Source organism: Meleagris gallopavo, chromosome 1 (genome assembly GCF_905368555.1).
Source record: "Meleagris gallopavo chromosome 1, MGAL_WU_HG_1.1, whole genome shotgun sequence".
In the NCBI taxonomy this organism is placed as follows: Eukaryota; Metazoa; Chordata; class Aves; order Galliformes; family Phasianidae; genus Meleagris; species Meleagris gallopavo.
Window position 1 is genome coordinate 65,844,706 of NC_139404.1, and position 22,190 is coordinate 65,866,895.

The 22,190-nt window shown below is 36.2% G+C and overlaps 1 protein-coding gene across 1 annotated transcript in view; it reads right to left on the reverse strand.

Annotated features, from left to right (window-relative positions):
- Positions 1-3,206: 3,206 nt before the first annotated feature.
- ETNK1 (ethanolamine kinase 1) overlaps positions 3,207-22,190 on the reverse strand; it is a 33,400-nt gene continuing 14,416 nt past the window's right edge. Inside the window, exons 4-9 of the mRNA XM_085231584.1 lie at positions 21,884-22,024; positions 20,902-21,044; positions 14,904-14,987; positions 12,734-12,894; positions 11,208-11,281; positions 3,207-9,978 (exon numbers count right to left, since the gene is read on the reverse strand). Of these exons, the coding sequence (XP_085087710.1) occupies positions 9,906-9,978; positions 11,208-11,281; positions 12,734-12,894; positions 14,904-14,987; positions 20,902-21,044; positions 21,884-22,024 (676 nt within the window). The 3' untranslated portion in view covers positions 3,207-9,905. The remainder of the gene's footprint in view (positions 9,979-11,207; positions 11,282-12,733; positions 12,895-14,903; positions 14,988-20,901; positions 21,045-21,883; positions 22,025-22,190) is intronic.

Sequence of the window (22,190 nt, forward strand, 5' to 3'; positions counted from 1 at the left end):
TGGAAGCTGATGTTCCTTCTGTGACCTTTAGGCACAACCTGAAGGAATAAATACTGGACAATGGATCACTAACTGTCATTTTTCCAAAGCTGAAAAGAAGGTTTGCCTTAAAAAACTTATGGGAGTTTGTAACGAGCTAGAGGAAGCCCAGTGAATCCATCTTAAGAAACCATGGTAGGTGTATCTCTCAAGTTTGGTACATAAGATCCCTACCAGCTCTCACAGAATTATCAAAGCCTGTAGAGAAGAAAGCTGGGCAGCAGCAGCTGCTCACAAGCAGAAATTGCAGACTAACTTTCAGAGAGCATCTCAAGTATTTAAAAGTTCAAATAAAGGAGGCTTTTTTTTTTTTTTTTTTTGTCTCCTTAGCTCCAGTCTTTTCATGCTGTTATTTTACTGATAAAATCTGGAGAAAATATGCTGCTGTTTTTATAGTGCAAGACGATTGGCAAATCCCCACTTTAGAGAAGTGTAGGTTGCAGCACGCATGACTAACGATTAATGATGCTCATTAAAAAATGAAGTTCTGATGAAATTCATTAATGCTTGGCTTGAGTCTTGCTAACAGTTATGCAACATTAAGAGCAAGGCAATTACAGATCTTGGCTGCAACTCATCGAGAGATAAAAGAACACTCTTTTCCCCATTTAACTCAATGTATGGCATGCTATACTACAGAAATAAACTGTCTTGAAATGCTTCTTGAACAATGAGACACAGCCTGCAGCTTCATTGCCACCTGTGGGTAAGTGCTGGAGTCTGTCCTCCTGTTCTGTTCCATAGGACACAAAGGTGTCAACAGAAAATAACTGCAATAAAGAAGAAGCTGTGCATCTGACTTGCCCACTTAGTCATGAAGTCACTTGAAGGAGACACCACCTTTGGCCTTTGAAGTAACTGCTACCATTTGAACAATTCCACGCACTGCTCTATTCACGTTCCTAAAACTTTGAAATACTGACAAGTATTCTAAATAGCATTGCAAGAAACTAAGATGAGGATGAACTGCAGCCTAATTGCAGGGAAAATGAACAGGGGATGGGAAGAAAACAAGTTATGGTTAGCAGCTTAAGCAAGACTTCCAAGAGTATACAAGACAAAGGTCACACTTGCCATTTCAAAGCTAGTTCCCGATGAAAGAAATGGTTTTGTTCTTACTTGCCAGCAGTAAAAGCACACTGTGAGACTTAAAGAGAGAAAAGCTGTCCTTACCCATTCAGTAGAAAGGGCAGGTTGTAAAATGAGGCTGTTGGTACGACACATATGTTGACATGCATAGAGGATTCCAACACACTCCTGTGCAGCTTGACTCTGCTGTGCTAATGGGAGTAAAGGCTTCTATTTAATAAATCTGACAGAAACTTAAAAATTAGGGCCAACATTTGTTTTCCATAGGTGCACATTTTATACAGTTGACATTTCAATACATACTGTATAGAAGTTCAGTACATACACCACTGTTTTCCCTATCATGTGTTTGCAGTTTGTTACAAATCTTGAGGAAAATGCTCTACTTGAGATCTTGATTTCTAGACTGGCCTTCAAAAAACACTGTATTACTCCCCATTGACAACAACTAACTCAAGTATGAGCTTGCTCTGCATTTTCTGTAGAGTAAGGCAGAGACTCCAGAGAAACATCAGCTCCTTGTTCCAGGCAGCAATTCTGCATGGATGAGTAACCCCAGATCTCTTGTCATTGAATATTTTCCATTAAACTGAAAAACAATTTTGGTCTTACCCATCCTGTAACAGAAACAGTGCCTTGACAAAAAGCCTAGTGTTAGTAAGACACAGGTTTAGGTCAGTGACAGCCAGTAATGCTTCGAAGTTTTAGAAACTCAGGCCATGGATGTGCATACGGGACATTACTGTGTGACCACTGCACTAATGGAAAACAATCAGTAAGTTTAAAAGGCAGAGCCCTTCCAAATTAAGAAGAAATTATTATATTAAAAAAAAAAAAAAACCTACTTAAACCAAGATGCATGGATCTCAAGTATCCTACAAAGCAGGGTTAATGGTTTCTCTCAAGCCCAATGATACGGGTTTTTTTTGCACTCAACAAGACTTGCTAGTTCTGTCCATACCTTCCAACGTACACAATGACTGATAACTCTTTAATCAAGGCCACTAGATCTAAGAAAACTAAAACCTTCTGTTTAGTGTATATAGGAAAGACATTTTCAGTGAGAAGGAAGGAAGATCCATACAGATACAAACTCTGACTCAATGTTTCCGTCAATAAATTCACAGTAGTCAATTGCTTAAGGTTGCTCACAGAATCACAGAATGGCCAGGGTTGGAAGGGACCTCAAGGATCATGAATCTCCAATCCCCTGCCACTTGCAGGGCCACCAACCTCCACATTCAATACTAGACGAGGCTGCCCAGGGCCCATCCAACCTGGCCTTGAACACCTCCAGGGACGGCACATCCACAACCTCTCTGGGCAGCCTGTTCCAGCACCTCACCACTCTCTCTGTAAAGAATTTCCCTGACATCCAACCTAAATCTCCCCTCCCTCAACTTAATAACATTTCCCCTTATCCTGCAGTTATTAACCCTTTCAAAGAGTTGACTCCCCTCCTGTTTGTAGGCTCCCTTTAGGTACTGAAAGGCTGCAATGAGGTCACCCTGTAGCCTTCTTTTCTCCGGGCTGAACAAGCCCAGCTCCCTCAGCCTGTCTTTGTACTCAAGCCCAAATAGTATCTGCCTTGGTGAAATCATTGTATTTACAGTTGCACAAATAAAACGAAGGCAGCAGAATTGTACTAATACTCAGTATACATTCCCCAAGCAACTGTCTAACATAGTGCCCCTAGCACTGGAGGCAGAGCCTGTAAAAAATCCAAGTAGTTAGCACAGCCCTTACTGTGCACAAATAGAACTTGACAGCAGGATGGACTTCTTCCCTCCAGTTCCTCAGCAGTGAACCCTACTGACAGCCACATTCATTTAAGTCCAGTCTCTCAGATGTGAACGTTTTAGTAGCTAATAACCAAGGCTATTTAATATGCAAAAATTTGAAGAGTCAACTTTGTGCAAGCAGAGCACTAGCTCATAGCATTTCACGTTCAGATGGGTCATTAATCCCAGACAGAAGTATGTATTTTAGCAGAAGTCAAAAGCCTACAACAACTCTTCAAGTATTCCACAGTTTTTTAGATCTGGGGAAAGTGAAGTCACCACAATACATGCTAACAGTGCTGTTAGAAACAAACTTTATTGTTGCAGTTTGAAATTATTTACACAATATAAATCTCTTTCGAAGGTACATTACTTCATTTAATCAGTGGTAGAAGGCCTTATAATAGAGCTTCAATAACATTTAGTTCAAAAGAAATACAGTTCACTCCAATGGATAAGTGATGCACCTAAACTTCACAACATACAAAAAGGATCATGGGGACTTTTGGGGAGATGACAATGCCAGAATATAAAGGTTGCTTCTTAAATTTAACTTATTCACAGCACATAAATGGACTCATGTTTAAAAGAACACTGGCAAATATTCAGTTTAAAAAAAAAAAAAAAAAGAGAGACACAAAGAGGAATATACCCCTACTATGCTATGGCCCTGTTTCTGCAAGTAATTAAAGGATTTTAGACAGCTGGATTAAGACGCTTGAGACAGAACTAAAGAATCTAACTAAGTTATATTAAAGATTGGATACATTCTTGGTGCTGAGACTATTCAAAGCACTTGTGTACAAAGCAGCATTACTGACTACCACAGATTGTACTTGAGATACAAAATGTTAAGAACATTTCTACCTATTAAAAAAAAAAAATTTAAAAAGTCGGTCACACACTTAGGACTCAACACCTACTCTTTTTATTTTTTTATTTTTTATAACAGTTGACAGTTACTACCACCAAAAGCTAGGAAACTTTTTTCCCCCGATCTACTCTGCATTTTATGGGATTGCATGTAACAGTTTTTAATGCTTCTCTTCTGTGGTCTCCTTCATCTTGTATTTTGCATGAATCTCTACTACGTGGAAAAAAAATACTACATCATGAAAAAAATGCAGTTGCAATATCACAGAACATAAGGCTGGTGCAGTACCTGAAGTTATTTCATCATTTATTTTTAACGTTTGTTAGATTTTCAAGTAATGTGCCTTCTAAACGTTCACATGACTTAACCAGCACCAGGATTTCCCAAGGTCCATAAGCATCACGTATTTTGGGGGGCTGTTAATTAAAATTCTACACAACAGGGAATCCGAGACAAATGCTCCAAAATTTTTCAGAAGGCTAGAGAAGCAAACAGTGTAAAATTATGAATCAGAAGGGAGTTAATCTGGTAAAGCCTGGCCACTTGTTCTAAGGTCAGACTACACTCTGACTTCAGGCCCAGCCCACGTTCAGTCAGTTTTCTGACATTTATCAAGGGTAACAAAACCTACTATTGAACCACCAGGTGCACAACATTATCAACATTGTTAAATAAATGAAAGGCCCAACATGCACCTGAAGGGTTGCAAATTAACTGTGCCCAGATTTTAACATATAGGTAATTTTTTAGAATGTCTCCTCCCTCTCTGCCCCCCTAATTTGGCTGGTTTCTAGTTACAGCAACTTACAGACAGATCACTTAGATAGTCACTTAAAAAAAAAAAAAAAAGCCAGCATCTCACCACATCACTTAAAGCACCTCCACAAAACTGGCATATGCAAACAATTTGCACATTTTCCTTTCCATTCCAGAGGTCTGAAGGCCACAAACGTTGCTTTCTTCTGACAAACCCCACCTAAATTTGTGTGGCTTCTCACTGCCAAGAGTTCCTTTAAGTTATGTGGTTGGCTAACAGAAGACCTATATTGTGCAAGACCAAAGGTCACAGCTTTTTATCTCTCTTAAATCTAATGAAAACATTCAGCATGGAGCCTACATGTTCACATGCATCTGTGAACATATTTAAAAATACAAAAAGAAAAAACAATATCTATAAAGAACAGATAGCTAACCCAAAACAAAATAGACAGGATGAGGTCAATCTCTTCTACTAGCTACAGGGAGAATTACCCTGAGCAAGAAATTATATTACAGTGGGCTACAGAGCTAAGTTATAATTAGAAAAGCAGTTACCTTAAGATTTCTTTTGGCAGAAGTTAATAATAATTGTGTAAGCCTTTTCTAGCTAGCAAATGTTTTAAAATAAATTTTAACTTGACTTTGAAACAAACTTTACCCATTTGCTCTTGTCCTTACACCATGCAATAGGCGTATTCAATAACTTGCTATGTTGAAAGCTGAAGTTCTCATTTCCATTTGGATTTCCTTTTACCTATATTTATTGAGCCCAACCCACCTCTTGACAAACACTTCTATGACCAGCTCACTTCCCAGGACCCTCAGAAACTTAAGTGTCAATGCTGATAAGCATGTGTACTTTTCATCCAGTGCAGGTAGAGCTGACAACATGTGACAACTGTATCAAGACCAATATGTCAGATGGACAACAAAATTCACACACCAGTGTTTTTTCCAGTAGAAACACACTAGGGACAAGAATATACTAACAGCTTGAATGACATCATGCAGTTCAAGATTGGTACTGAAAGGTAACAGTAATGAAATACAGTTGGCCATTTGGGGACTACAACTGCCTATGCTTCACTTCCAAGGTCAAAGGCCTCTTTAGCAAGGGACTTTATACAAAATAATTCTGATGAGGAGTCATATACTAATAAATCAGAACACAATTTCAGTCAAAAAACATGGATTAAGTATGGAAAGGAAGCTTTTTTAATCATGTTTCCCCTAATGAAGTAGGGTTTGGAGGTTGCAGAGGGAGAGCAGTGCAGAGAGGAAAAATACCGCCTCACCTAAGTCTCAGATAGTCTAAAGAAACTAACAATAATTCTAGCGTGAACGAAAATGAGTGGTAGAACCACTTGAGTAATCTGAGGTTGAGGGGGTTATTATAAGCATTTACAAGTTAGCAACTAATCCTATTTTAAGTCTATATCCACCAAAAACATTTAAATTCGGAGACTTCTATCACAACTAACTCAATTGCTGTCACACGGGAGCGCACACTTAAGAGTATTTCAACATGCTTATGGTTTAGAAGTCACCAGCATTCAAGAATGTATAGGAATTTTTTAAAGTTTTAACAGCCTTCCCTATACCACAGGTACTTACAGGTACCTCTGATATATCATTTGCCCTCTCAGAATAGACTTTCTCTTCATCTTAGCATTGTATGAATTACTTTTTTCCCCCAGAATCATTCCCAAGAGCAAGATGTTAAAAAAGGTAGCAGGGAAAAAAGACACAGGGTGTCCAAGGCTATAAATGGATACCTGAACGTAACTACTATGCTTTGTTACAGATAAGTTTAACAAAAGAAGTCAGCACACAGAGTTAGATTTCTTCTTTACATCAAAATTTCTACAAAATAGGAGAGAATACAATGCAATACACAAGTCCATAAAAGCAAGGTACAGTACAATTCACACTAATTTACAAATGGTTATTTACACTGTTTTATATACATATACAGTCAGATCTGGTTAATATAAATTTGGTAATTCTAAAATGCAAATCAAGACGTATAAATGAATTTAAAATTATGTAAGAACAGATCAATTACTCAGAAATCTGTAATGCTTAAACGACTTAAAAAATTAAGCACTGATTAGCCAGATCTGACTGCAGAAATGAGAAGAAAAAAATTCACACTATTCTGCTTTACAAAAGCAACCAGGCCACTATGGTCTATTGACTTGATGCTATTTATGCAAGAATGCCATTATTAATAATCCTCTTTATATTTACATTACAGGTTTAACTACAGTAAGAATTATTAATTTTGGCATTTATGCCCTTAGCTTAACATAAAGGCAACAGAGTATCTTCTTGGCAAGTCACAGTCAAAACTACTACAGGATGCTTCTAGAGCTCAGTCTTTTTTGCCCTCCTTCAAATATCTTAAAGTTGCTATTAAGAGACTGAGAGAAACTAATCAGAACAAGTACACATTCTCTAGTTTGGTGCTTTAGTACCTAACTTACATTCAGAATGTCCTGTATTCACAGTTTCGAGCTACCTCAATATTTGCAATGCTATTGAAAAAACTACTGCTTCAAACTTAATACACCTGTAGATATTCTGTTGCAAATGAGAATATCTGAGTGCTACTGGCTAAATGTGATGTGGTACAAGAATCAAGGTAACTGGCATTTCATTTTGAAAAGGTTTACAGTATTTTCTCCGAACCTTATATCAGGAATTATTTTATTCTGTACTTGTCTTGAAAGAAAGCTGATGCAAAGCAGTATTAAAGTGTGTAAAATGAACTTCAACATGCAAAATGAAAGCCTCTATCAGTACTGCAAAGTTGACCACTATAACGTGTGATAATCCTTGTGCTTCTTCAAAGTGGCTCAGAAAAAGCTTGCAGTATTTACTATCTGCTTGAAAGTGCTTTTATGGGAGATTCAGTGGAAATTAACTCCATAAGAATGAGATTGAGCTGCATTCACAAAGAACTTTGGTTCTGCAGAAGCGAGTTTCTAAGTTTCCACTCCTACAGTTATTGCTACTTGAACTATATAAACAAAATACTACCGAAAAACAGTTACACTAATTCCAAACTTAAATAGAACTGGTACTTGAAAAGGGAATGTGGGTTGCAAGCTGTTGGGAAAGTTAGACAGGATCTGTCAAGTGCTGGATTTCCCAAGACCAACTGAATTTCACAGCCTCTTACATATTTTAAAAAACAAAGCAACATTGCCAGAAATAAAGACACCATTTGAAGAAAACAAACAAAAAAATCAAGTTCTAACATCTTTATCAACCTTACTTCCAAAGAGATCACGCCATACTTGAAGGAACTACAAAGACAGCAGGCTATTACTCAATACATGTCAATCATGCCTACAGGGGGAAACTACAGAAAACGAAAATCTTCAGTGCTTTCATGAGCTCTAGCAACATCCTCTATATCCGCTACAAAAGAAAATATAAATGTCAATTTTAGCTATTCATTTCTATTTAACTAGCAAGATAGTTTGTCCAGTATATTAGCCTCCAGCTAGCAAATGCTAACAAAAAGGGTTATCCAACTTCAAGTTATAGAAAAAAAAAAAAAGCCCAGTTTTACCACTGCATTACAGTTAAGGTTTTGACTAAATAATTAAAAAAAAAAAAAAAAAAAAGACAAAAAAACTTTCAGAGATGAATATAAACAAGAGGGAAAAACCCAACCCTTGCTTTTGTTTAAAAAAAAAAAAAAAAAAAAAATGCCATTCAAAATGGTTGTTCAAGGTGAAAATTCTTCATTCACATCAACCTTCTTTGTCTTGAAAGAATCAAAAAAGCTTTAAAGCACATGTATGTATATGTTATTTATATGTATATATATACACACACACACACAACAGTATGTCACAAAACAATTTAGAATAAATATCTTTGCTGGAGCTTCTCCCCATAATATTTACTCTTAAGTTTGTGACTGCATGTGTATATGCACACACAGACTTTGTACATGTGGGCACTTAAGTGACCAAAGTGCAAAGTTTTTCAGAGTATACCCAAGAGCTGAGTATATGCCTGCCCAACTCCAAATTGCCTTGTTGGTTTTATTTTTGTTGTTTCTCCCTATCTCTTCTAAAAGAGTTTTAAAGCCTCTTTTCCACTTAAGCTTACATATGGTTTTCTTAAGTAAACATTTTCTTTTCAATTCACATTTTGTAATCCAGACCATTCTTGGTATAATAGCTTTAAAAAGCTGTGTGTGACTATCAAAGTCCCATTGTTCAAGTCATACTTTTTCATGTTATCCTTCAAACTGGAGATTTTGAAACATAATTTGCTGCCACAGAAGAAAAACAGACTCACAGAATTTGCAACAACAGGACCAAGCATTTAAGACTAGAATCCAAGGTTAGATGATGACAAAGCAGAAGGAAAGACAATATACAATATAACAAACTGTAAACCTAAGTGTCTTGCTCCCCAGTGCAACAGGATCTCTGCTCACTAATTTGCAGTTCAATAGTCCATTTTGTCAGATACTGCTGAAGCACATTAGAGACCAGAATAGTGTTCAAATTTTGAATCAAGTTTCAAAAAGTAATACAAATTTTGGAACAGTGGTCTTTTGTTTAAGAAGTACGCTTAATAAGCAAGCAGCTTTCCCACAGAAGTTAAAGATGGTACACTTCCCATCTAACACTGTGATGGTATGGAGTCTAAAAGAATTTGATGGCCACAGAACATTCACATTTCTACAGCTTAACACAAAGAAAGGAAAGTCAAAACATTATTTATCATTTTAGCAAGAAGGCTGATTCTTATACAAAAGATAAGTACCATAATATGGAAAGCTACCTTTTTCTTTATAAAATTAAAAAAAAATTTAAAAAGATCATCCTAACCTTTTCCCCTAGTTACTACATACCTGTGACCAGTATCTCACATTTTGCCTGTACAGATCTAAAAGGTTGATATCCTTTGACTGTGTAGATCCCTAATATAAGTTAATGCAGCTCAATAAAACAAGTTGTTCAACAAATCCTTTGGAAAAACTTCACCATCTGCACCCAACTTTTACAAAAACTGACGAAAGCAGCAATGGAATCATGTTAAACTTAAAATAAATATTTCACATACAACATGTTAAATTACAAAAAAGGATTAAATTGCCATTTCTACAAGTTTTTCAGATTTAGCAAGTTTCTAATCCATTTTATATCAACAGCAGTACGTATGCTCTTCATATTAAATTTAACATTGAAGGACTGTTTAGAGGCATTATTTATAAAGCAAGAACCACCAAGTGAGCATTACAGAACTTCAACAAATGTTTAGCTTTTTTTCCAGTATCCATTCAGAAAAGATTCAGGGGTTCTCTATCCACTTGGTAAGTTTACTCCTCTTCTTTACTCTGGGAGAGTTAACATCATGACCTCCAGCTTCATTTTGAAATACTGGTTAAAACGAACAATTGCATACCTATTTAAAGGGAAAAAGATCTGAAGTTAAGAGCAGACAAGGAGAAACAGACAGGCTAGGTCTACTCGAAAGTCCACGTACCCCAGAGGCTTGTTTCAAATACTAACCCATAGCAGCTACCAAAGGAGGAAGAACAGAATAACCATACTATGGCACTTCCTCAACACTACCACTCCGCCACTCCTCCCAGCTTGCTAGAGTTTGCAAAACAAATGCTATTTTGAGTGTATCAGAAGTGCCATCTTCATGCTTAATGTTCTTAATCAAGTGTCCTACAACTGACAGTTACAGTTCTCTCCCTCCACCCAAAAAAAAGGAAAAAAAAGATCTCGTTCATTGGAAGAATGCTATTTTTCTGAACCACAACACGGTTGGGTTTTCTCACTTGTGCTTTTACTTGCTTTTTGCACCATCTAGCGGTTACTTATAAGCACTTCTCCTTGGAATTAACTAGGTACAAAGCCACAGAAGAAACTCACATTGGTATCATTTACATAGCAGCACAACTAAGCCTAATAAATTGGCTTAGTCATTAACGAAAAAATATCCTACACTGAAGCAGAGACTCGTGCTAAAGTGAAATGATGGATCTTATAACTTCTGCAACAAAAGACAGATATATTCTACTGCTTGCTGTGATGAAAGACTTAAAAATAAATAAATAAATAAATAAATAAAAATACAAATGCCAGAGTCATCTACCTGAAACAGAACCATTAGCCATTGTTTCAGTAGGCAGAACTTAATGATCGTTGGCATTACAGAGGTTCTTTTCAAAATGTACAGAATTTCTAAGATCAATATTCTGTGCAATAAGATGCAAGCTAACTTTTTTATACAAGAGGCCCATTTCCTGACTCTTGTAGTTGGGGACATACGTCTTCTGACAACTAGCACAGCACAATGACTGGTCTGCTTCTTTGCCTTTGTCTCTTCAAGAAAAGCCTTTTATCCTTAAAAGCATTTGCTCCTCTAGTTAAGAGAGCCTTGCCTTGTTATACTGTTTTAGCCCAAAGGCATATAATAATTTAGCAAGTTTTCAGGAGAAAGGAAAAAAAAACTATAAAAGCTGTCTACACTTATTTTCAGTTCAGAAGTTACAGTACAACCACACAGATCAGACACCTCAAATCTCACAGCTTATGATAGCTGGGATACTTAACCAGATGGTCCCAAAATTCCCTTCCAACCTCAATTATTGTATGATTATATGAAGCAAGCATACTTACCCTAGAAAATCAAAGTCAATGGTGGAATATTTGGCTTGAATTAGAGCCCACAATCCCCAAAAGAAGTGGGAAGCCTAATGGAAAACAAAAAAATTAGGAAAGATTAGCACTTTATAAAAGCATATATAAGTGCATTTTTACATTGAAATAAAAGAATCATCTACAAGAGAACTCCCTTCAAATCCATCTTTGTAAACTTGCTTAGTATGTCTTTATCAAAGAGATTGATATGTAAGTATTATAAAACTACTGGCAAAGTTTATTGGCCTCCAGACACTATGTTTGTTGTTTTTTCTTTCCCCAAGAAAAATAATGCCACCGTTGTGAAAGAGTTCATCATTATTAAGTAAAATGTTGTGCAACTATATACATCATATTAAGTAAACAGAAATAGAACTGCTACTACTTTTACTTATTAAACAAATTCCTGTTAATATCCTACATATATTCAACTCTAATGTATATAGAGAATTCCATTTGAACCTTTGATTACACCCTTAGGTTATAACAACCACAACTCACTTTCACTACTGACTTGGACAAAAGCACAATCTGTAGTTACAGAAAAGAAGCTCCTCACCATTTACACGTTTGCAACCTGTTTCAACCATGACTGCTTTACTAGTCCAGATTGTCCAGACAGCCTGGAGGCCTGTGCTCAATTTCTGATTGAAACCATGAATTAAAACTATCATGAATGATGTGACTGTTAATGAACTTTCAAACAAATATACATAATGGACATGAGCTTGATAATCCCCTTATTGAAGGCATTTCTGGTGTGCTTGAATTAGTCAGAAAGAGAAATAAAATAAGACCTAACAGGCATTTTAGCCTTAGTCACCCTAAGAATAGTTTAGCATGTTTTAATTTTAGGAGAAAGCAAAATGAAGTGAAGCTTTTACATCTGAAGTCTGAGAAGGCAGACTGACAGCAGACAGGAGATAGTACGACACACAATATAGAAGACGAGCAGGGGAACAGACTCACACAGTCAGCCCTCAGAAACCCCCTGGGATCTTTAAGACTACATGTGCATTTTGCTACAGTTTAAATCACACAGCTTTCCAGAACACTGAAGGCAAGGAAAGAATTATGGTAGTACTGAAAGATTCTAAAAAGAGATCTAATCACTTGTTAGAAAAGTCAGAAGTATCCTAGTTTTACACTAACAAAAAATTATCTTTGAAAAAATTTTAAATCAGAAGACTTATGTGTATTTATGGAGTTCTACCTGTTTTTTCTGTTGTCTTACAAGGAGTTCAGCATAGACCCACCATAAGCTCTTCCCAACACAGGGACTTGTCAGCCAGTAACTACACTTGCTAAAAAAATTCATCACCTTCTCTGAATACTCACTGCCCCTTTTGCTTGCAGCCAAGGCACAAAGATGTGAAAGTGTTCACAGAACAAACTAAGAAGCTTTTCTTTAAGTAACACAGCACTCAGGATAAGAAACTGACAGTTATTTGCCCACAGAGAAAAAATACAGCATTTAACATTCATATCGACAGATTGTTATTTACCAGTGCAAACTGATTGACTTGAACATATAGAACTTCAACTTCTTTTTCACTGACTTCTGTGCCAAATCCTTTATATTCTTTGTAGGCTTCAAGGTAAGATCTCAGCCACTGTTCCTGCAATTTTCTGTTGGGATAAAGGCTGTAGTCTACTTCATTTACTCCTATGGGGGGGTGGGGAGGAAAAAGAAAAGATCTGAATCTTAGAGTATCTAAAAAGACCGTTAGAATCACAGTACCAGAAACTGCTTCTCCCTCTCTCCCCCCACAAATACAAACGCATAAATTGATGTGAAAAGACATAATTACTTTTACTTTGATACAATTTTATCAGTTACTTGATGGCAAGAATTTCTCACACAAGAATCACACAGCATTCAATACAGAAAGATTTATGGCGTTTTTATCCACATGCACACTCCATTTCTTTTGAAATGCAACAAGTTTAGCTCTAACAAATCTAAAAAAAATAAAAATAAAAAATCTGCAAAGCAGAAATCCTCCCACACATCAAACAGGAGCTCATATGCAACATTATCCAAAGCTGAATCCAGATATGTACATGCTGTCAGCTCATCTCTGTAAGACTAAACCTTTAGAGTAGTCTATTCTGCCCCTCTGTATGTAGAATTACAAGCCTGATCTCTGTAACTATTCCCTTCTGCCATATTGTTCTTCTCAGCACACAGCTCCAAATTCATCTACACTAGACATTCTAAACAGCAGCCCACACAATCTACCAAGGAGTCCCAAGACTTGGATCACAGTCAATCACTGCCCAGATGCGGAAAAATATTTTTAATCCTGTTTCAAAGTCATTCTTAGCCACACCACTTCTCCCTTTGAAAAACACTCTTGTTCTCCTTTCCTCTGTTTCACCTTCCAGAAGACTAAAGTAGCACGTATGCTCAGTAAACTAGATACTAAACATGCTATTCTTGAGAAAGCACATTTTGCAATCAGTACTATGAGGCATATGCAATAGAACCACTCTACCCTGGAAGCTCTAGATTTGAGATATAACACACAGAAAAATACTAAGGAAATGTCAGACCTACTGTACAGCATCAGGAAAGAGGTCACAGTGCATAGCTTTCTTGCACAGGGTAAGTAGCTTCACCTCAGCAGATTACATGCTACAAATCTACACTACTTCTTATGGCCAGATGGTTGTGGCCATACATGCTACTAACACCTATGTCCATGACAGTGACATTTTCATACCTAATTCTCCTTCAGTTCTATTTTATGACCACTGCAATCTCCTGGCACTTAAATTCTTTCCCATGTCTGATCATCAAACGTAGCAAAGGTAACACACAGCTGCTCGTCAGTGGCAAAAGAACATTACTTGTGTGTAGTCTTCTTACTGTACCTAGCTCCCTGAAGATGTACTTGGACTCTTAAAAGTTCAAGATGAAATTAATCAAAAGCTTTTAAATGTATTTTGCGAAGAATTTAACTTGTTCCCTAAATATTTAAATTTTTAAAATGTCAGAGTGTACTTGGTTATCTGAACTTGAGATTTGAAAAGCAATGACAGGTACATAAACAAAGGCTCCTAATTTCACCACACTGTACTTTCTACCTATATTAATAATTATGTATGTTTTCCCTATCACTCCATCTTCTAAAGTAGCACTGCATAAACAAGGTTATTTCACTTTTATGGAGTGAAAGGAAGGGGCATTTATCAGAAGAAACTCAAGTAGCAAATGTATGAATCTATCCACAACTTAAAGCTAAAATCTGACACTTTTTCCAACCACATTCTTAGCCTCTACTTCTCATTTTACTACATAACTAAAGGGCAAGTTATGCGAAGACATGCAAAGCCACTGAAAAAAATATAAAGTCTGCCATCTAACTTTGTGATCACACAGCATATTCTATGTATTAAATAACTACTTATACTGTTGCAGATACATCCACGGTATTTCATTACAGTGTGTTGAGTCTCTGCTGTGTCACTTCACAGATCAAATCCAAAACTGAGAGCTGTAAAGGAAGGATATAACTGGCCTGCAAGTAGAGACATTAACACATTTTTATACCATTAGATTAATAACTACATGCGTGTCTATAGCTATAGAAAGAAAAACAGAACATGGTACAAGAATGACAACAAAGTTGTTTTTTTTTGTCCACTTTACCTCATAAATCCAATTTTTACCTGCAAATTCATTGAAGTGATTGCCAATGTCATAAGCCAGGTAGTTGTATCCAGAGTATTCATAGTCTATGAACTGCACATCACCTACGTGAGACAAGAGCAGCAACATCAGAGTCCACATCAAATGAAATCATGGTCCTAATCCTTTGGTGTCCTTTGAAGTTTTAGGGAAACAAATAAGCAAAAAAAGCACATTTCTATCTTATTTGTATACCCAGTTGTGTGCACTCAGGTTTTACAAGGCAAGACTGTTTTTAAGGTATGAGACTTCTCTGAATACTCATTCAAGAGATCTCTTTTAATAATCAGAGCTTAAAATGCTCTCTTTTTTTTTTTTTTTTAAACTTTGATTAGCAGAATTTTAACTTCTACCACACGAGGGCATCAATTACCTTCAAAGTGAGAAATATGGTAGAGAAACCTTAATTTAAGCTTTACATAGAAATCATGGATCACTTTTTCCCCAACTTAAAAAATTACAGTCCTATTTATTCTAAGACAAGTGTGCAACCATGACAGACTAACATGTTGCAACAGGTTGCTATTTCCTTTTAGTATGCTGATATTCCCTGCTTTCTTCAAGCACACTTATAAAGCAAGACTTTTTCTAATAGTTGCCCCTTTTTTGTTTTAAGTTGGCTTAAACTACTCTCAAGATCACAGATACTGATAAGACAATGCTTAAAACAATGAAGCTACCTACTGTTATGTAAATAAGAATTGACAGAGTGGCATCAGCCCCAAATGTTCCTAAATTACTTTTTTACTAGTCAGTAGTTATCTTTGGGGAAGCTAGGAAAAGTGCTTCACTGGAAGAGTAATACAGCACTGAACCTGCTCAAGCATGTCTACATCACAGCAAGCTTCAAATACATCAACAAGTTTGAATAACTAGATAAAATTAGAGCTCTTTTATTTAAAGGGAGCAACAGAAAGGGAAGTAGTGTGCTATTCACAGTGGAACCTTAAAATGTAAAAGCTTACATTTTCACCACTGTGGTGAAATGGTTAACGTTCAAGTTGTACTCCTCTGCCTCTCTACACTCATTCTTTCAATGACTAGTTGCATATTTACTCTATAAAAACATACTCATTACAATGAACAATCTTGTTAGCACCACTTAAAAAAACTTATAGATACTACTGCTATTATATCTCTATCAAAAAAGCAAATTAAGAATAATGTTAAAAGTTAACTACTAGATATTTTCTAGGTTAAGGATTAAGAATCTAATAGTATGCCTCCTAAGAATTTATGAATATTGCACATACCAAATACAATAGCTATATCAGGCAAACAGCCCAAGCAAGTTAACATAGAACAACTTTGTTAGAAGTGTTCCTTCTGTCTACGCAGTTCATCATTACCATGTCTGAAACAATAACACATCTATCTTTTCCAGATGCATCCATCTTCTTGTCTAAGCACTTATAACAGAAGTTAAACCCCAAAACACTAACAAAATCATTTAGTCACAATCCTCCAAGTCAGATTTACCCTTGCTTCCACAGAAAAAGAGGATTGCTTACCAAAGTTATGAGGTTAAACCTTTTAGGCTCTGACAAACCAACATGAGAATGCAAAGTGGCAAGCTCCTCCCAGGAAAATCTTGCTGGCAATGGAAAATTGAAGGGTCTGAAGGGACAAGAAGTTTTACAGCAGATGCAGCCAAGATCTTATGATACTGTCACAGACCAACTTCTGCCGCTACTTGTCTGGCAGATTCATACACTTGCATGTGCTTGTGCTTCTCATTGGTTCTTTAGCACTTCTTTTAAAAACAAACACCTGTAAGTTACAAGCCAGTCAAAATGTACCGCCCAACCTTGGTTAATGCTCGGCCACATAACTGACCTCCTGATGCCCCCCACCCTAGCACCATTAGAAACTGACTGTTATTCAGCTTTTCCCCACATTAGATAAAAACACAGCAGGTTAAAGTCTGCTTGTAAAGTACCAGTATAAGATATACCTTAAAACAAATTTCTTCAATGTCTAAATTTCATCTTGAACGTACCTTGTATGTGCCATTACATTTATTTTTAATTATAACCAAATTTTAATTTTTACTATAAATAATAGTCTTCTGAAATAAGAAATTGAATCTAACAAGCTAGAGATGATGCTGTTACCAAGCACTCTCCAATGGGGAGGCACACAAAAACAAGTGATGCGAGAAAACATCTGCTCATTGCAATTATGTACCACTATGCATATCATCACAAGGCAGCAACAATGGCACATGTGATCCATAGCAGATGAAGAAAGTTTGGCAACTCATATGCGATAAGACAGAACTTCAAAGTAAAAAGATCCTGCACTCTTATTAATCTCTTTCAGACTTGTGCTAGCATGGAGTTATAACTACCTTCCTTTAGAAGAAGCATCGTTCTCATTGTTTAAATATCCACAGTATTAGAATTTCCTCTAAAGATTTGCTGCAGTTAATACTGCAAAGCCACTTCTAAAGGTATGGTTACGCTACAGTTAAGCAGTTTCCTTCAAGGTTTTAAAGAAACATAGTGAACTGTACATCCCACCAGTATCAATGTGAGCAGGGAGACCAATTATACAGTAATCTGAGCAGATCTGTATTTTATTGAAGGAGACATTACTTAAAACTATGCTCTGTCATCTCTCTGGAGCAGTACTGTTACCAGAAGAAACAAAGGTGTTGAATATTTGCTTTTCAAGTACAATATATCCTTTTCATCAAAGGATGCCTACTACAATAGGCAACACAATCTCACCTACTAACATTGCATAAAGATACAAAATGGAATCCATGTTGTGTTTTATACACCTGCAATTCAGTTTTCAAATAGAAGAAAAGGTAATCAAGAGGACATCTGATCTCCTCAGGGAACTGAAAGGCAGGAAAGTGATGACACCTCTCTATAGCTGCCCTTCATTTTCAATGGTTTAATGAGTAAACACTTTAACAAGCAAGTACTAGCTGTAGTTACTACAGCAGGATGATGTATCAAAAGTTCTCTCCTATCCTGCTCATGAGGTGAGCCCTGTCCTACAAGACAGCATCAGAGAAGACAGTGATCCAGGTTACTACCTTATCTGAAAATACAAAATAGGGTCACACACCCACAGAGTAATTATTAATACCCAATATACCTTTGCAAAATTAAAATAGATTTTTAGATCAAAACTAGAAGCCTTAAACATACCTCAGTCTTCAGAAGCACTGAGCACCCACAGACTCCTACCAAAGATCATAGAAAACATTGGGTAGGCAGAGGGAATAAACAGAACAAAACTAGCCATCTACCTACACACTTAACTTCCTGGCAGAAGAATTTAAAACATTCAAAAAGAACACAGATATAGACAAAAGAATACTGATATTTGGTCTTTTTGAACAGCAAGATTTGAGTACTTTTAGAACATATATTTTGGATATTCCCAGCTTATATTAAAAAATTTGAACACCATCAGAACAGGAGCTCTATAAATGTGCTATTAAACACATTTTGATTATGTAGAAGTCCAAATTGCAAGTAAGAGCAACAAGAAGTTCTAAGTTGTATCCTTCAAAGAGTAATGCGCACTGATAATTATTATGAGTTATGTAAAATAACACTTACTAATTTCATATCCTGAGCAACTGAGTATGGCCATTAACAAAGCAGCAAGAAGAGGCCAAGTTCTCTCAGTCACAGCATGAGCAAATTCAAATCAGGTAACTTACAATCCAGCAAATGAAGATAGCATTCAACATGCTATTCCAGTCTCATAAATAAAACGTAAGGACATGAGATTGATTCTTCGCAGAAGCAGCACGACAATTATAATTTTTCTTCCAAGTCTGAAAATTTAACATTAATTTAATCCAGAATCCAAGTCTAAAAGCAAGGCACTGGGAGAAGTTACTATCATTCTAACTGCACTGGACAAGAGTTTAACATCTGTTGTCAGACGGTAGTTTAAAAACAAAAACATGTTGAGTAGATGACCTAAGCATTTACAAACACAACAAATACAGTGTTGTTAAAACCAGTGAGTTATTTTGTGCCAGCTTCTGAAAAGCTAGATAAACATTACCAGCACTGCTCAATCTTTAACGAAGAGAGAGGGGAAAAAAAACTAAGTAATTAATCTAGAACACTGAGTCTCTCTCCTCAGTTCCAGTTTAGGGTAAGCCAAGATGTTGCTGACACAAGTCTCTCTAGATGAGTAAGCTAATCTAGTAAAGTCTCAGCATCATCACAGCTGTTAGTTACCTTCATACAGCCAGGTGTCACTTCTAATGAAGTGCACCTTTAAAGATACTCTTCTGTGCTCATGAAGTTCTGTATATACGAACATAAGGTTTTGCAGTGCTTAACAGAACTCCAGCAAAACATATGTAGGATTATAGTTGAGACTCCCTCCACTTCTATAAAAAACATTCCGTAAGATTGTACTAATGGGCAAATAGCTTCACTAAGCTTTTGCTCTGCAATAAGAACACTATAAGGAAGAGCTTTCAAAGGACAGATATAAACATACTAAGGCTGGCATTGAGGTTTGGTTACTATAAAAAGGTACCTGCTGCACCTAGACTGCAGAAGTCTTACAACACGTGCAACATTCAAACAAGTGTAACAATCTACCTATTTCAGATTTCCAAGCCTTCTTTCCCCAACCAGCTTGTAGCCAAAGTGCTTTAATGTACACCTCCCACTCCTCCCCACCCTGTCCCCGACACTAAACACTCACACACTGGTTATTGTAGGATTGCTCCTAAGTGATGCACTGCTGGCATTGTTTTTTTCCTCCATTCTGTTTACAAAAAGAAAAGCATACAGCAGTTGTTTAAAAGTAGGAACTTTAAGTCTATTGACCATGACAGCGAGCCTTTTAGGGTGATTCCTGATTTATTTCACAATGAATCACGGTTCTGCTATGAAAAGTGACTAAAAACTACTTTTTACCTCAATGTGTGATTGAGGTATGTTAAAACCCCAAGTAGTTTCAGCACTGAAAAAACCTACACAAGAAGAAGATATTGGTTTTGGTACTATATCACAACTCCGGCGTAAAAATCACACACTGATTTTTTGATTCCTGGCCACTTACTTCACACAATTTTGACTGAAATACCAACAGTTACTGAACTGTTGCAAACACATGACGTTTACTAAAAAGATCAAGTCATCCTTATTTCAGAAGGATCTTGAATATCTAACCTGATGAATTTACTGCATTCAGCTGATCTCAGCTATATTAAATGGGAGGAAAGCTGTGCAAATGTAATCAATTTTACCACACCATTTTAGCATCTTAAAGTTTGCCTTCTCTGTTTATTTTAATATAGTATTTAATTGATTAATTTAGTAACCGAACCTCAAACCAATAAAATAAACTGAGTTTATACAGAAGCTTTACGGATTCTATTTGAGGCATTCTTTATTAAAATTATTTTGAGTTCGTTTATAATAAAAACAAAAGTATATTTAATCTTTACCTAAATGCCTTTAACTGTTTGAATGAAGTATGTATTTAAAGCAATCTAAGATGCCTAAGTACCTCATGCAGAACATAAATGTTATGACTGAATGCAGTGCTAAGTATCACCGAAATGCTTTGTCAAGAAGATCATTCCTTGCAGCAACACAATCACAAACCAGAACAACACACAGATTACAGGAGATGTCTTCAGATTATTTTTTATACTTGTATAATTTTTCTCCTTCATACGACTGGAATAGAATTATCATAAACAATGATAGACTTTGAAACCTAGTCATGCAGGTAGGTTATAGAAAAACTAATAAAACAAAACCAAATAGCAACATTTTTCTCTGTACAGTAACATGTATGAGAATCAACTAATTCAACAAAGCAGTATTTACACCAGTATCACTACCATTACATGGAGTCTTAAAAGCTCAAACTGAGTTCACCAACATTAGCGACATTAAAGGGACACCACTGATGCAGCAAATGAAACTACAGAATAAACAAACTAAGCCACTACTTACTGCTTAGCTCACTACCTACCTCGTTTCTTGTTGTAAATAATATTCTTACACAACAGGTCATTGTGACAGAGTACCACTGGTGATCCTAAATTTGACAGTCTTTCCTTCATCCAGGCCATCTCTTCCTGAAGAACTTGAGGACTTGGAATTTCACTTAAAAACCTTGTCAGGTGTAAGAAGTTTGAGAGTTAATTTTTAGTAGTGTGTTCCACACCAAGCATCTGTAATGAAATAACTTAATTATTTTCCTCTACACTCTTATTTCAAATAATTCAACAGATGTTCTCTCAAACTAGGGCACTATATCCCCTAGCACCACTGCAGACAAATTATGACAATATTCTATTTTGTCCTCCCCAAAGAAAATCTATAGATTATCTATTGTAAACGTGACAGTAGTCTACTCACAAATAGAATTTGAACTCAATCCTGCACATTTTTAAAGGAATATAGATAAAAAGTCTACAGCATGAGTTTCATTCACTTGTTGCTCACATTACAATACACAACTGCACATACCATGTTTATCTAACCAGATTAAATAAGATTCCTTTTTTTTTTCCTCTTTAATCACTGCAAATATACTTAAGTTGACATCTTTAAGATTTTTCAATTACTCTTGTCTAGAGAATTTTGTTGTAAAAAAACACAATGCCAGAGCATTTACAATGCAGAGAGAAAAACACTGCATATCAATGATATCCAAGAAATTCTAGAAAGACCATTTATCTATAAATGGCATTTAGAATCTACCCATTAAGGAAATTTGATGGTACTGTACATACACCTTCAAATTATAGTTTGAGCTTTAAAGTCTGACTGTGCCTCCCTGTCACTCTAATCAGCCTTTTATTAACTTTGGAAACTTTGGATTTCAAACCAATTTTATTTTTTTATTTTTTTATTTTTTTAGAAAAAAATTGTATATTTAATCTTCCATCCATCGCTCTGAAAAAACGTAATCTCAGGAAAGCACACAATGATCAAATACAAATACCTACCTCTTATTCACTTCCTCATCTGCAAACTCTGTGGGTATAAGAGAGAAGTATTTCCCCATCTTCAGCCACAAGTTAGATTTAGGGATCCATCCATTGTGAGCATGGATAGTATGGATTTTAGCAAGCTGTCTGGCAATGAGCCTTCAAAAAAAAAAGTTTAAATTAATGTTACTTTTGCAATAGATTAGACAGTCCTTATCTTCTCCAGCAAGAGGACAACTAAAATATTTAATAGAAATGTGATAAGAGATCCAACAAAGAAATCAACAAGAGTATAAATAAGAGCAGCACAGCCCACAGGGTTGCA